This window comes from Astatotilapia calliptera, chromosome 11, assembly GCF_900246225.1.
Source record: "Astatotilapia calliptera chromosome 11, fAstCal1.2, whole genome shotgun sequence".
NCBI classification, from domain to species: Eukaryota; Metazoa; Chordata; class Actinopteri; order Cichliformes; family Cichlidae; genus Astatotilapia; species Astatotilapia calliptera.
The window spans coordinates 7,949,893-7,965,505 of NC_039312.1; the positions used below are offsets into that span (position 1 = coordinate 7,949,893).

The 15,613-nt window shown below is 39.9% G+C and overlaps 1 protein-coding gene across 6 annotated transcripts in view; it reads left to right on the forward strand.

Moving 5' to 3' along the window:
- col14a1a (collagen, type XIV, alpha 1a) overlaps positions 1–15,613 on the forward strand; it is a 172,395-nt gene that overhangs the window by 153,153 nt on the left and 3,629 nt on the right. For all 6 annotated transcript variants that reach the window (XM_026185062.1, XM_026185063.1, XM_026185064.1 and 3 more), the window contains 7 exons: positions 2,883–2,936; positions 3,039–3,110; positions 5,643–5,678; positions 7,808–7,874; positions 8,018–8,209; positions 11,725–11,802; positions 12,845–13,000. In XM_026185062.1, coding sequence (XP_026040847.1) covers positions 2,883–2,936; positions 3,039–3,110; positions 5,643–5,678; positions 7,808–7,874; positions 8,018–8,209; positions 11,725–11,802; positions 12,845–13,000 — 655 coding nt within the window. The remainder of the gene's footprint in view (positions 1–2,882; positions 2,937–3,038; positions 3,111–5,642; positions 5,679–7,807; positions 7,875–8,017; positions 8,210–11,724; positions 11,803–12,844; positions 13,001–15,613) is intronic.

Here is a 15,613-nt window from a genome sequence, read left to right on the forward strand (position 1 = left end):
CTGAGGGGGAGCAATTAAACACAGGTGCAGCTCATTAGGGTGGAGCGCACATTCACAAAGGTAGGAAATGCACCAGAGCTGGAGGTATCTGAAACAACAGACACGGGGAGGTACAAAATCTAACTGGAAATTACAGATATAATCAACAGTGAAAAACATAATTTTGGAGCCCTGGTGGGATATCGCAATCACCAGCCTGCACTGTATCATACACTCAAGGAATACCGTGTTTACCAACCTAATTATTGAGTGTAATCGTGTTCAATTACTTTTCAGGAAGCAATTTTAGCTGCTCTCGATTGGAGAGGCGTCCCCTCTGCGCCACTGTGCATGACTGACCTCCCACATTAATATTTCATCAACATGCTACAGATCTGCCGTGAATTTTATGTTTTTAAAAATAACCCACAGTGCACTGGTGTGTAAACTCGCAAATTGTTAATGAGAATTCAGTTTCCATGCAAATAGAGAAAATATCTCTAATCAGTGCTTTAATTGCTGTGGAATTAAATCCAGCAGTGCTCTCAGGCTGAATGCATCCAAAGAAGGAGGGAATAGCGCTAAATATCAGTTCATCAGATGTTATCGATGCAACAGCAATCTCTGATATCAACAGTCATTTAACTGCAATATAGAAAGGAAGCTTTTACCAATTGAGCAGTAATTAGAGAAACTTAATAGCCATTCACAATGCGTGTGGTACTTTTGGGATTAGCAATAAATGGGGATTTACACCAGCCTGTATCATCCAGTGTGTATAATGCCAGCTAGGGAAAGAAGATGATCCTTTCCTGATACGGTAAAACTGTATCAGTATCACTCTCCTCCTATGGGCATACACACAGTACAGAAGTCTTTAAGAGGTGTATATAAGCCAAAGATAGCCTGGCTTAGAGAAAAAACAAACACAAGTCTGCCTAAAAGTGGACTGCTGCCAGTTAGATCAGATGAAACAACAGCAACTGTCTCCGAGGTGCTTTATTTGTTCGTAATATCACAGAGAAATGGATCAAGCAAAGCTATAAATCTTTATTTTGTCAAAGTTTCCCAACTCAGGAGAAAACTAAGTTGATCCAAGTTTTCCCCAAGATCCAGGCTCATGAAACCCTGATGAAATTCTTGTGAGGGCCATCACTTTGGCTCGCACATTTATTATTTGGGATCTACTGGTGACTTATAAATTATCCAACACTGCGACGCTACAGTTCTCACCCGTCTGTGTCCTCGCAGGACTTTGCATAGAAAGTTTAAAATTAATACAAAGACTTTTTAGTAGAGGTTACAAAAACAGAGCCTGTGCACTGTTGATGGATATTATGCTGCAGTTAGATTAGGCTCCCCACAGTTTCTCAGACTATAGCCCTTAAACCTGCAGCTGCTCTGATTCTGAAATGCAACAGCAGTGATACATTTTCATGAGCCTGACCTCTGTGAGAAAAGGCCGGAGACTGAATTTCTTATTTGAACCTCAGAGACAGAAAAGGAAAAATCAGGATTGCACTATAGCTGTAACTGATAATGTTTGTGTGTACATTAGACATTATATTAGTGCTGGATGGATACATCCTTACTATACTTGCATTAATGAAACATTTTGTGTGATTAAATGGTGAGTATTTAGTGCGACTGCTGGCGGACTTCTGCCCAGGACCTCAGCAGATTTGCTTCACAAAGATTTGAATTCTTGTTGCTCCTCATTCGCTTCTGCTCAGACTGAAAGGATTTCAAAGTATGTATTCGACATTTTCAGGCATGACTACTGGGAGGATCTGAGACCCTCTCCAGAGTCCCATTAGTGGGTTGACGAGTGTTTACTGTGTGACACCAGAGTAACTCTCGCTGAAGAGTTTTCAGATGTCTCATAGCAGCTCAGCTATTTCAGAGAAACTCCGGCATATCTTGTTGTGCAATAAGTGCAGATTTTGTTGTGCTGTCACAAACTGCTTATATTTATTTGAAAGGATGACAGTTTAACTTTGGTGACAGTAGGATGTAGCCCCACTGGGGAGTCTTCATTTGTGTCATACTCTCCATGTTTATGTTGCTTTGTTGTTATTAATGGATGGCTTCCCCTCACAAAGGTTAATCTGAGTCTGTTAAGACTGAAGGGGACTCAGTGTTTAACCACAAAGTACATCCAAACTGGAATGAAAGGATTAGCTTAACCTCAGGTTAAGCTGTTCTCCAGACCACTACGATGCCGTGTTCAGCGTCCAAACTGTGTATTAATAACAGGGAATTTGTTCAATTCGAATTACAACTATATTTTGACCTAAAACAAGTCCACCATCATGTCATTTAAAATCATGTTATTATATGCGGGCATTCAGAAAATTGGCCTACACAATTTCAGTGTGCTTCTGATATAAAAACTGTGCTTTTGAAAAAGAATCACCGCATAGTACATAAATGTATCATGCATGAAGTGGTAGAGGTGCATTTAAAATCACAATAACAATCACCTAAAGGTTTTGTAAGGTAAAGATCCTGCAGCTATAAGTGAGCACTTGGTAACAGTGGGAAGAAAAAACTCCCTTTTCACAGGAAGAAACCAACAGCAGAATCAGGCTCAGGGAGGGGCGGGGCCATCTATCAGGACCGGTTGGCGGTAGGGGGTGAGGATAGACAAAAGACGCAGTGTTGAAGTGAGTCAGGGATGAATAATAACTTATGATTAAATGCAGAGCGGTGTGTAAAAGTAAAAGAGAGTGAAAAATAATAAAACTGTGTTTTGTATAAAATGAAAGTAGATTTGATTTGGTGTGTGCAGTTACCACCAGCAGAAGCTGCAGATGCAACAGCGTTTGGGTTCCCAGAGAAGCCCACAGGAATTAAAAGAGTGCAGCCGACTTTAATAAATGTACTGTATTTCACTCATGCAGGGTCTGCCAGGTAATACTGGACCACAGGGGCAACGAGGACCCCCAGGACCAGTTGTAAGTCTGTTTTCTTATTAGTTCCACTGTGATTTTGTGTGAAAAATCCACTTGATCCCTCAGCTTTCAGCCATCTTTGTTCTCCATCTGCACCTTTTTCAGGGAGCACCAGGAGCACCAGGAGCTCCAGGACCAGGTGGGCCAACAGGGCCACAAGGGGATCAAGGAGTTCCTGTGGGTGAAAATGTTTTTTTTGTTTGTTTGTTTTTCGGTTTTGTTTTTTTGTTGTTGTTAAGATTAGTATGATACTGCATTTATCTGAGGACTTTGCAATGAAATATTATGACATGATGCACTGTGTATGCTAAGAAAACACCTTATTGTCTGACCAGAACCATATTAACCAACCTTCACATAAACCTACCTACACAAAGTTTAGGAAGTGTAAATACACATTTTGTTTTTTCCTCATATTCAGATGTAATTAGTCCTTGAGGAAGTCTTGTTCTCTTCCACTTTATATTTCCCTTTTCCTCCGCTTTTGAGCAGTACGGTAATCAAACTAACATCACAACCTCTGCCAAGGAGGTCATGTTTTTGGTACTGTGTGCATATGGGTCATGTTAACATGTTAACAAGAATTCATCTTACATCCACCAAGGTGCTTAAGGTCAACTTAATGATTTACTGGTCGCAAATTGAGAAGCCTCAAAACTTTTATTTTAGCTTTAATATCCGAAGTACAGTAAGTCAGACTTGTTTAGCCCTTTAAAAGAATTTGTGCAGGAAACATAATTTTAGATGAGGATGCTGAGGAGATGGTGTGGGGATCCATGCTTTGTGTAATGCTAACAGGAACAGATGATACTGTGGAGTCCTGTGACAGCTAATCTAGTCTTGGGTCAGCTTTGCAGGCCAGCAGCAAGTTTGGCTCAGACAGTAGGGCTATAAATCACTTCCTCTCTCCTCAACATATACCCAAAAACAGTGAGAGATCACATCTGGCGATTCTACGAGATACAGAAGGAGGGGGGGGGGGCGCAAACACTTTATGAATGTACAAACATGCATCTATTAAATGAATGGAAAAACATTTCCCTTCCTGGCGTTTTATTAAACTTTGAGTTTCAAACTTTATCTCAACCAGAAATTACTGATTCAGTGTCTGTTCTGCCCCCTGCAACCTTTCACCAGTGCTGCAGGAGAATATTTTTCTTCTTAAACAAGTTGTTTAAAATAGCAGACAGTTAATTCTGGAGGGAAATTTACCACTTTGCTTCAGAAGTGAGTCCTGGAGTACTCTACCTGTTTGTCTGAGGTAGAACCTGGTACATCTATCCCACTACTCTGACAAATTAGATAAGTGTGTGAGCATAGAGTTTAAAAATGCAGAGAAGAAGGTCATTCTGCACTTTCTACAAATTCTTGCCTCGAGCATCTAATGTGAAACCCAAACTGTTCTGTTAGGGAAGACATGGTGCATCTGGAAATGCTATGTGCCATCTGTAAATATAGGGATTTATGAAGCTTTTTAATAGAGACTTAGAACAAAACATATGCATGGAGGTCTTTGGAAGGGAGAAGACTGAGTGAGAATCTAAATATGCTTTACTCCTTGATTGACTTGCATATTTGCCAAATCTCATTCTGGTTGTCAGTAGATGTTGAAACACGTCGTAGCTCTCGCCAACGTCCTGAGTTTGTGGGACTGAGACCAGATACAGTTTCTGGATGTGGTTTCCAGCTAGTCAACCACCTGAGGGGTTGACTAGCTGGCGTTTGCCAGTTATGAAAAGGAAAAAAAGGAACAAACCTAGTGGCTGTTTTATGAGTCCACATTTGAAGTCTTCGCAAGTGGACTTTCCTTCTCAGATAAAATGGGAAATATTTTGAGTGAAAAAACACCAACTCTGCACTTTGGAAAGACTCTTTGTATACAAGACATGATGGAAAGACACTTTTGATTGAGTCATAAAAGAAATTTGATTTATACCAGAGCTGTACTTCTGTCTTTCTTGTGCTCTTTGGCACCTGATGAGATAGTCGACATTTATGTGCCCAGGAAGATTCAGAACCTCCAAACAGGCACGCAGCGGAGGTCCAGGAAGAGACTTTTATTGTTCAGACCTGCACTCCAATTCAGCCACTGTGTCAAATGTTGGCAAAGCCTTTTTATCATCTGTGGTATAATATGCATATAATATCCCAGGCCAGCATGCACGCATTTTCTCTATCCCTCTCAGCTCAGCCTCCCTCACACACACAAACGCAGCCTGTCAGTTGGTGGTCAAGGACACGTTTTCCCAAGATAAACAAAACTCTATTCAAAAGCTGCAGCAGCATCAAACTTATATTTATTGTATCAGCTCACGGTCCACGCGGCCAGGAAATCTTTGTCTTTTATTTGCCTCTGATATGCAAGCTTGGCAGGTATTTCAGAGTATGCGCGTACCGTGTTCAGATATGCATCTCTGTGCTTTACAGTGTTGACATTGGAGGAAAGCAAGCCCATCCAAGACACAGATGATGCCCTCTGTTTGTGAGCACTCTAACTTTGGAGCTCATGAGTGTTATGGAAAGAAAACAAAGACTCTGGGCTCATTTTGTCATATTTTAGATGTATTTAGTTGTACTAGCTGTTATGTCAGAGATGAAAAGAGATGAAGAGATGGGGCTTGATAAGATGGGGACAGAAAAAGAGATGGCTGTGTGTGAGCATTCAGCCCTGTTGACTGTTTATTCTCCTCATGTGCTTTTATGTTCCAGGGTCCTGCTGGTACCAAAGGCGATAAAGGAGAAAGAGTAAGTCTTTCCACTGTTTTGCAGCTCTTTAGAGCAAATCTTGTTTTACTGGTTTTATTTTGCTGTGGAAATACAGTTATTTTTGCTGAAGTAAAACTTCTAACAATTACTCACTAATACCTCCCGCCCATGTTGTGGAGAAACCGCAGCGTACTGCAGCACGCAGTTACCATTTCCTGTTCGTCTTTTTGCACAAACGTTCACTCTATTCCTCTTGCTCTCCCTCAGCCTCGTTTAAGGCGCACCAAATCAAATCAGTGTTCATGGTCCAAATTTGCAGCAGTGCAGGGTCTGTATTTCTGCTGACACGGGAAAGAGGCCGTCACCGCCGAGGGCTTGAGAGACACGCAACTTGCCAGCTTGAATCGAACCTGTAATTCCTGTTTCTGCTTCGTTTTAAGCAACTATTGGGGACATTTGTACCCTGCTGCAGTTAATTTCAGTACAACGTGACATGAAAGGCTGGGAGAAAACGTGCGAGAGGATTTTTTTTTCTTAGTGTATATTTGGGTGAGGTGGCCCAGTTGTGATGGTAGGAAAGCTCTAGTGAATTGTGTAACTCTTAAACAATACATTTTTAATGCAATGTTATTTTTAATGTGTATTCTTGCTCTTATATAAACAAACACCTGATGCTCATAGTCAGAGAGACAGGGGTTCAGATAATCTGACATTAGGGGGCAAATTTAGTAAGCAGGACAAATTAGCAAAGATGCACTCAGTCGAGTGCAAGGTAGCCAGTTCACTTCAATAATGATCCACATTTTATCGAAAGCAGCACACACTTCAGTAGTACAAAAACAAGCAGACCTGCTCATCGGCGGTGGATGTTTGCACAGCTGTTCTCTGGGTAAATCCGACAGCACAGGTGGAGCATCAGAATAACAGCTGACCAGCACGATATGTGAGAAAAGACAAAGAAATATTGTCAGATTTCCATCATTCGCAAGTACTGCGATTGATGCAGGTATTAATTAAAGTAATATTACATACTCTAAGATAAAGACATTAATCTACACATTTCAGATCTCTATGAGTCCTGTTGAATGCTGCATTTGGTACATAAAAGCTCTGATATTAGCTTAAAAACTACATGAAAGTTACGCTCTATGTGTGTTTGTAATGAGATTTCCCTTCCTGAGTTCTGATCTGTTTCATTAAAATACTTGTTTTTTGAAGACTAGAAATATGGGACCATGCTCATAGCCCTGAGCCATCTACCAGTGGCAATTACACATGAATCCTGCTCGTCCATATAAATGAGACATGCTTCTATTCTCTGTGAAATTTGATGACATTTGTGGTAAATTACAAGCTACAAACCTTTTAAACATTTTCCTCTCTAAATTTTTGCTCGGCAAAACTGACACAGTGCCTCTTAAGTAACTACTGACAGCCACTTTTTAAACAAAATGACAATATGAAAAAAAATATGATAAAGAAGATCATGATAAAAAAATCTTTCTGAGCAGGTAAAGTCCCGTGTCAATCAACAATGGGACAACATTTCTCTCCCAAAAGACCAACAGCTGGTGTCTTCAGTTACCAGATGTTTATAGGCTGTTGTTAAAAGAAGAGGGGATGCTAAACATGCTGTTGCTGCTATCAAATTGCTAATATTTTTCCTAAAATAGTGAATACTTTTTAACATTTGATATTTTTTCTATTTTTTATTGGGAATAATATATGGGTTATGAGAGCCACAAATCATTTTACATGCAATACAACGTCCCAAACGTTTTGTTATTGGCTTTGTAATTTCATCTTTTTTGAGATGTAGTCTGGGTTGTTTTTCACACCTCCTGTGTAGTACTCCTCATGACAAGTTAACTGCTTAAAAAAAAAAAAGATTAATTTTTAAAATACAAACTATAGAAGCACACTCAACAAAGTTAGCCCAAATAATTAGTGTAATTAAATCTGGATTTATATTTAATCGTCCCGTTTTCACGTACTTGCTATGGTTCTGGCTTTCTGTTTTGTGTCAGTGTGGAGTAAAGGTGGAGTACACTCATTAAACACCCATAAAAAAACACCCGCCCACCACTTTATCAACGTCTGGTCTGGCAGTTTATGTCTGTGTGGTTGTGTAAAGTCAGATCCTATGAGCTCTGTGTTTGTTCTTCCAGGGTGATGTGCAGTCCCAGGCGACTGTGCGAGCTATTGCACGTCAAGTGTGTGAACAGCTCATCCAGAGTGAGTAATCTCGATTTTTTACAGATTAACACGAGCATGCTTCATTACTTCTGATTATTTTTTTTAAATAACAAAACATACATGAATGTCAAAAGTTAAATCTGGGTGTTTTCAAATCATTCAATCTCCACCATCTATTTCAGGCCACTTGTCGCGTTACAACTCCTTCCTGAACCAGATCCCCATGCAGCCAGCGGTGTCAGTCCGAACAGTGCCTGGACCACCAGGAGAGCCGGGTAGGAGAGGCACCCCTGGTCCTCAGGGAGAGCAAGGTCCAGCCGGGAGGCCAGGCTTTCCCGGTACTAACGGCCAGAACGGGCAACCAGGCGAGAGGGGTGAGACATAAAGCTGTGCTCATGGTTAAAATCCGAGTTTGTTGACATTAGACAGCTCATGTCAACAGGCACACATCGGTCATTTTTTTCCCCTTATCACTGCTATGGCTGAGGAGTCAACATCCCACATTTAACAGCATCAAAAAGACAGAAACTTGAGTAGTTATTAGGCATGTGTTTGTGTGTAATATTTAGCAAGACATAAAGAAAAATACAGTCACAAGCCTTTGAAGTAATTTAACGTCTTTAAGACAGATAATAGGAATATTAGCTGCGAGATACACATGAAATAAAAACTGCAGTGAGAAAAGTAGAGCCCCTAGTGTGAGTTGCACTCTGAGTAAAATAAGTACCAATTTTCTGACTATGAGTACCACCTGTCTGGTTCTGCTGTGCTCATTATTTCAGCTGTACATTGTCAGTGTCCAGACAGAAACCCGTCATCTCTGTGAATTATACATTACAAATGCTGAATTTTGAAAAGTTGCTTTAAACCCCCAAAAGCTCAACACCTTGAGCTTCCATGTTTTTCCATGTCACTAATTATCAGTGAGAAAAAGAAAGGATTCGGGGAGGGGAAAAAAGCAAGAAATTCTCAATCCCGCCTGCTTGTTTGCTGTATTTTGTGGTCTGTGTAGGTTCCAGACAAACTCACAGTCAGCATCAGCGCTCCTGTGAGGTTCAGTCCAGGCCAGAAGACAGTAACTCTAATATCCATGAGGTCATTCCCCTGCCACGAGCCCTCAGAGGAGAAACAGCCTTTATGAGGCTCCATTCTCATCACGAAAACACGCAACCCACACTGAAGAACCACATGCTGAATGAGCCTGCGCACACACACACACACACACCCACACACTCACACGGAGAAGGCTTTGGAAAGCTCAGAGCACTTGAACTTGTGTCAGGAAGTGTCAAGGTTCAGGTCTTTGAGTCTCCCTAATGACATTTATGATCTGTAGCCACTGGTCTACTACAAACACACTAATTTACTGTTTTATAGAACTGAAACCAGAGTAAGCATCCATTCTAAGATGTATGGCTTTCTTATGAACAGATGGTGAGCGCAGGGCTACCAGAATCAGGCTCAACATTAGAATATTTTCAGTAAAATTGACAGACAGTGAGACAATGGAGTTGCAATCATCAAGTTACAGTCATAATGAAGCCACCGTAGTAGAAAACGCATTTTTATTTGAGGTAATGTCAAATGTTTTCCAGCCTCGTGGTGCTTACTTCCTTTTTATTGATGCGATTGATTAAGGCGGTCGTAAAAGCAGCACGGCAGAAAATCTGCACATTAGTTTTATGTGGTTCTTTAATATTAGAGTGTACAAAAATATTCCATTAGGTCATTCGAACAGCTGCGCAGAGCAGACGTTGGGTTTATCATACATTTTATTGGGCTGATCACAGAGGCATAATTCATTTAGCAAATTTTCTATGAAAATATTCATATAATACAACGTTGGAAGAGCAAGTATTGGACAATTACTCAGAAGCTTAACTACTGATAGAGACAGTAAATGTAAGACCTACTCATTTTTGTATTTTTGGCTCCACCGTGGTGGATTCTAAGCCAAACAACCAAGATGGGAATTATTATTTGGAATGTTTTTTTATACACTGTACCTCATTTTTAGACAATCTAAAGTAATTGGACAGCTGAGTGAGGAGCGGATTCATGGCCTGGAGAGGCCCGTTCCTTTGTTATTTCATGAAAAATTGAGCAGACATATATGACATTAATTCACTGTTGAATTTGTATTTGATATTGTAAGTAAGGCTCAAAGAGATTGGCCATCATTAGACTTCAAAAACAAATGAACCTGTTTGAACATCAATAATCTGGTTCATTTGCCAAAAGGCATGAAGACAATTAAAATGCAGATAAAGTGCATTAAAAACTCATAAAAATGTTTTTATTTGGCATTTTTAATCAGGAATAAATAAAAAATATGGATCTTAAATATAACAGACAAATAAATAATAATATTAATAATAAATTAAATAACTCAGATGCAGTTGAAGTCTTTCAGATGTTCAGCTTTGATTCAGCAGGCTGAACAAAAAGATTGCATAAAAATGAGATGAGCTAAATCATTTTTTAAACACAATCCCTTCGTTTCAGCGGCTCAGAAGTAATTGGACAAATTAAATAACTGTAAATAAAATGTTTGTTTCTAATACTTGGGTGAAAACCCTTTGCTGGCAATAACAGCCTGAAGTCTTGAACTCATGGACATCACCAGATGCCGGGTTTCCTCCTCGATGCTCTGCCAGGCCTTTACTACAGTGGCTTTCAGTTGCTGTTTGTTTGTGAGCCTTTCTGTCCGAAGTTTAGTCTTCAGCAAGTGAAATGCATACTCAACTGGCTTAAGACAGTATGTATCTGAACACCTGTGCCACATTATCAGTAAACACGGGTTTCCAAGTACCACTGGCAGCCGTGCACGTTCAAGCCATCACACTGCCTCTGCCATGTTGTACAGATGATGTGGTATGCTTTGGATCATGAGCTGTTCCACACCTTCAACATACTTTTTTCTTTCCATCATTCTGGTGGAGGCTGATCTTGGTTTCATCTGTACAACAATATTTTTCCACAACTCTGCCAGCTTTTTTTTTTTTTTAAGTCCAATCTACCCTTTTTTTTTGCTGAGATTTATGAGTGACTTACACCTTGCAGTGAACCCTCTGTATTTACTTTCATGCAGTCTTCTCTTTATGGTAGACTTGGATATCGATACTCCTACCTCCTGTAGAGTGTTGTTCGCTTGGTTGGCTGTTGTGAAGGGGTTTCTCTTAAACATGAAAAAGATTCTGCGAACATCCACCACTCTTATCTTCCATGGACGTCTAGGTCTCTTTGCTTGCTCAGTTCACCAGAACTTTCTTTCCTTCTCGGGATGTACCAAACTGTAAATTTTGCCATTCGTACTATTGTGGCAATTTCTCTGATGTTTTTTTTTCTATTTTCGCAGCTCATTTTTTTACCTGCATGGAGACCTCCTTTGACTGCATGTTGTCTGTTCACAGCAAAATCTTCCAAATGCAAGCACCACACCTCCAATCAACTCCAGGCCTTTCATCTGCCTAACTGATGACATAACAAAGGAATTGCCCACACCTGCCCATGAAAGAGGCTTTGAGTCAATTACTTTTAGTCCCTTTACAAAGAGGTTGGAACTTGTTAAGGAGCTGAAATTCCTAAACCCTTCATCCAATTTGAACGTGGATACCCTCAAATAAAAGCTGAGAGTCCAAACATTATGTCCCTGTCCATTATATAATTGTAATTGTAATATGTTACAGCAAACCGGTAAAAAAGTATTAGGATGTTTACCTGCCCTTTGAGAAACATGTTGGTTCACCATCAGGTTCACCATTTACTCCACCTGTGCCTTCCCTCCTGCATATAAAGCTTATAAACCCTTAATCTGTGCAGACACCCAAGAGGACAGATGTAAGATGTGAATTTATGTTTAAATGTGCATCTCTTTGTTGGTTTCCAGGTCTGCCAGGAGAGAAGGGAGAAAGGGGGACTCCAGGGGTTGGGACTCAGGGGCCTCGAGGACCACCCGGATCTCCTGGTAAGAGACGAGCCCGGGAATACTCAACACTCTCTCTCCAGTGTTCTCCAAGCTACACATCAAGGCGCTGTAGCTGCTTCTAAATCTGATCATTTGGCATCTTTCTGCTCCTGAACATTTCTTATTGGTGTTTTCAGCTGGAGCTACCGTATGGGAGATATTCACTGTGTTTCCACTGAATAAACCACAGCGGCTTCAAATATTGAAACAATGGAATTAAATGGCACAGAGACTTAATCTGCTTTGGATTTACTTTACTCTCTGTTGAATCGCTGTCTGAGGAAAGCAAGCAGGCATTTTGGACCATGAATATAATTCTCTGTATTGATTTCCCGGTACGCTTTGTGGAATTTGAGGCTCGTGTTATGAAAATATGTCAGTGCTGGGATTTTCTGTTTACTGCGATCAATACTTCTAGAACAAGCTGACAAAACTTTGCTGTGATCAGATAACTAAAAAAAAAGGAAGCCCAAACTTCAGATTTTGAAAAAGGAAGTCTCTTCTAAGATGAGGGTGCTGAGGGGAGGTGTGGGGACGGGGGGGCTCAGTCCTCATCCATTGTACTTTTCTGAAATATTTGTGGGATGATAATTTTAGCCCCTGGCAAAAGAAACTCCCATCCAAATATTGATTTCATATTTCTGCTGACTGCTGAAGTGAGTCCTGGTGGGGCAGTTTCTCCTGTGAAAACAGAAAACAGATGCCTCTGGCTCAGCGTGAGCGAAGAACTGTGTTATTCCTGCTCCTGCCCTCATGACATTCACCATCACCTTTCTTATCCACAAGTGACAAACAAACACTTGCTGCCTTCAGATCATGTTTTTCCAGCTAATAGAGGAGACAGGATTTAAAAGCCATTGAAGAGGTGATGGTACAGTGACAGGTTGTACACAGGCTGCCATTGTTAATTGTGTGGTTTTCCCTTTATTCCTTCACACCCAGCATCATCTGCTGAGAATCGTTTTACTAAATGTCAAACAAACACTTGGATTTTGGGACTTTTTGTTGTTTTTTTAACCAGAACACTTTCCTTAATCTTAAGGTTTGCCAGGTGAAGGACGGACAGGTAGCCAGGGCCCACCTGGTCGACCTGGTAACCCAGGGACACCGGGGAGGCCCGGGAATCCAGGGACCACAGGACCAGCTGGTCAGCCTGGATACTGTGATGCAAACTCCTGTTTGGGATACAACGTGGGAGGTAAATATCATTCAACTTCATGCATTGGTACCATTTTAAATAAAGGGTGTAGGATTTGGCAGAGGTACATAAAACCTGACCAATATTGGATTTTTAGGACTGATACCAATATTTGTCAATTTAAAAAGCCAACATATCGGCCAAATGTTTTGGTTTTTTCAGACACACAAAACATATGTAGTTGAGTTCTTACTAAGGTAACATGAGATTGCAGTTGTATCACAGTTATAAACAGAATGAAAGATGCATGTTGCTACCGTGATGTCACACATTTATTTCTTAGTTACAAAAAAGCAGACGTGATGAGGAGGGATGGATCTGACCGCACACTCACTGGCTACTGATGTGTGATTGACAGATAATCCTCAATATTGAATCATAGTATGACCAAGATTTACAAAGCAGACTTCACATTTTATTCAACATCAGCAAAGAACCTATAAAATCATCAGGAAAGAAGTCATGTCAGAAAGACGTTTTCCTGCAGACTTCAAAAGGAGCGGAAGTAATCCCAATATCCAACATCTTGTTACTCATGATTTGTTTTTCAGCTAAATTCTGGTGAAAATCGTAAATACAAAAATGCTTAACTGATATATTTAGTAATTGTCAGTTAGGCTGATTTTCTTTGAAAATATGATGAATGCAATTAACAAAGTATAACTTAAAATTATGACTCACGATTGCAGTTACATTGGCAATACTGGTTCCCACGTGGAAGTAGTAGTACATACAGGTTTCTACAGGGAGTGTTACTATGCTGTACTTGTTTTTAAGGCTATTTTAAAGAGGTGTAAAAAAGTAATTCATAATTCCCAAAATAATTGTTATTGCACAAATGAAAAATGTCACTTTGATGAACCTCAATTTACATTCAGTATTCCTGTTTTCAGTGTAATCATTAGCTGTCGTAACCTGTCAGCTGTTTTAAAGCAGCAAATTCAGTCCCCATCATTGAGATGCCACTCTCAGATATTTAATGACTGGTTGGAACAAAGCTGCATTACAAAAACAGAGAACGAGGTGATCCACATATTTGTGTGTGCTTTGCTTTTCTGTAATAACTCTTTATCAAATCAAGGCAATGAAAAAGAAAGAGAGGTGCAGGAAACAAAAGCATCGGTGCAGTTGCCCTAATTTTCCCCCAGTATGGAAAAGCTAAAATTCCACATTAGATTTTAGGTTCAAATTATCAGCAAGAATCCAACTACAATGTTGTCTTATCCACACAAAAGGATCAACTGATTTCTCTTTAGGTTTAGTTATGTGTTTTTAATAGCTTCATATGGGGGGCATAACAGAGCAGAACGTGTGCTGCAGACAAATGAATACAAAAGCACATTCATAAAAAGTGTGCACAGTAGGTGAGGAGCTGCCACCAGGAATCGAAATAACATCTTGACTGGAATATTTTTGTGACCAGAGTCAAAACATGAAATATCCAGACCTTACCAAAACATTCTTCACTGCTGTTTATCCAGACTTGCCCTGATTTGTCCTTCTGTATTCGAGCGATATTACTTTTATTCTGAGCAATTTGGTTTATTTTTATGTTTGCTAACTTGCTGCTCTAAGCAGCTTAAACAAAACCAGGCCTGTTTGGTCTTTATACGCCCTTATAAAGCATCTTTTATATGTGTAAAACACTCAAATATTGTTTTCACAGTGACAGCTGTTTCTGGCACAGTTATTGTTCTTGTAAAAGTGTTCGGAGAATTTGAGAGCTACCCGACTTTTATGGCTGTTCCACTGTGAAGTTTATACATTCATGTCCACACCGATGGATTAAGACGTTAGAAGGCCAAAGCTATTCATCTGTATTTAGATCAAATAAAATATGCAGTTGCACACACGTCTTTGACGACATTGAATATTCATACCGATGAGGCCATTGCAGGGCTTTATAGGGTCTTGGGCCATCTCAGCTTGGACGTTACACGTCTAACAGACTCTGACAAGTTGCCCTGATGATGTATCATCGTCTAAAAGTAGCTGATAGATGAGACATTACTTCATCCATCAAACCAGATTTATTTTATAGTGATAGATTCCAGTCTGAATGGTGTCTTTTTGTACTTTATGACTTGCGAGAATCCTCAGTGCTAGTCCCAAATGTGCACAGATTAAACACAGCCTCCCTGACCACTTAAAATAAGTTTTTTTTTTAAATTTTAAAGCAAATAAAATGCGGCCTCAAACTGTGTCTTTGTGACAAGTAGAATTTATTCCTACATTTGTATTTGTCAACCTGAATAGTGTAGTTAACATATCATGGCTCAGTTAGTGCATTACACAAGGATCAGTGTCACGGCTTCAAGATGATATATGAGGTTTTTAACCATCAAATGTCAGCCATTACCAATCTAAATATATGGAAAAAGTATAAAATATTACATCAAAGGATATATGTAAATTATTAACTTTAGTTTGGCCTAATTGATCTTATCCCAAACAAGGGTGATTAAAGTCCTTTTCCCACATTCCTAAGTTGTTAAAATCTTGTAAAATACACTATTTGGATAAAAGTACCGGGCCACCTTCACGTTACGCCTACAGGAGCTGCTCGGCCATGTAAACTCACAGTGCACACTTTCTGTGCTGATGTTAATTCAA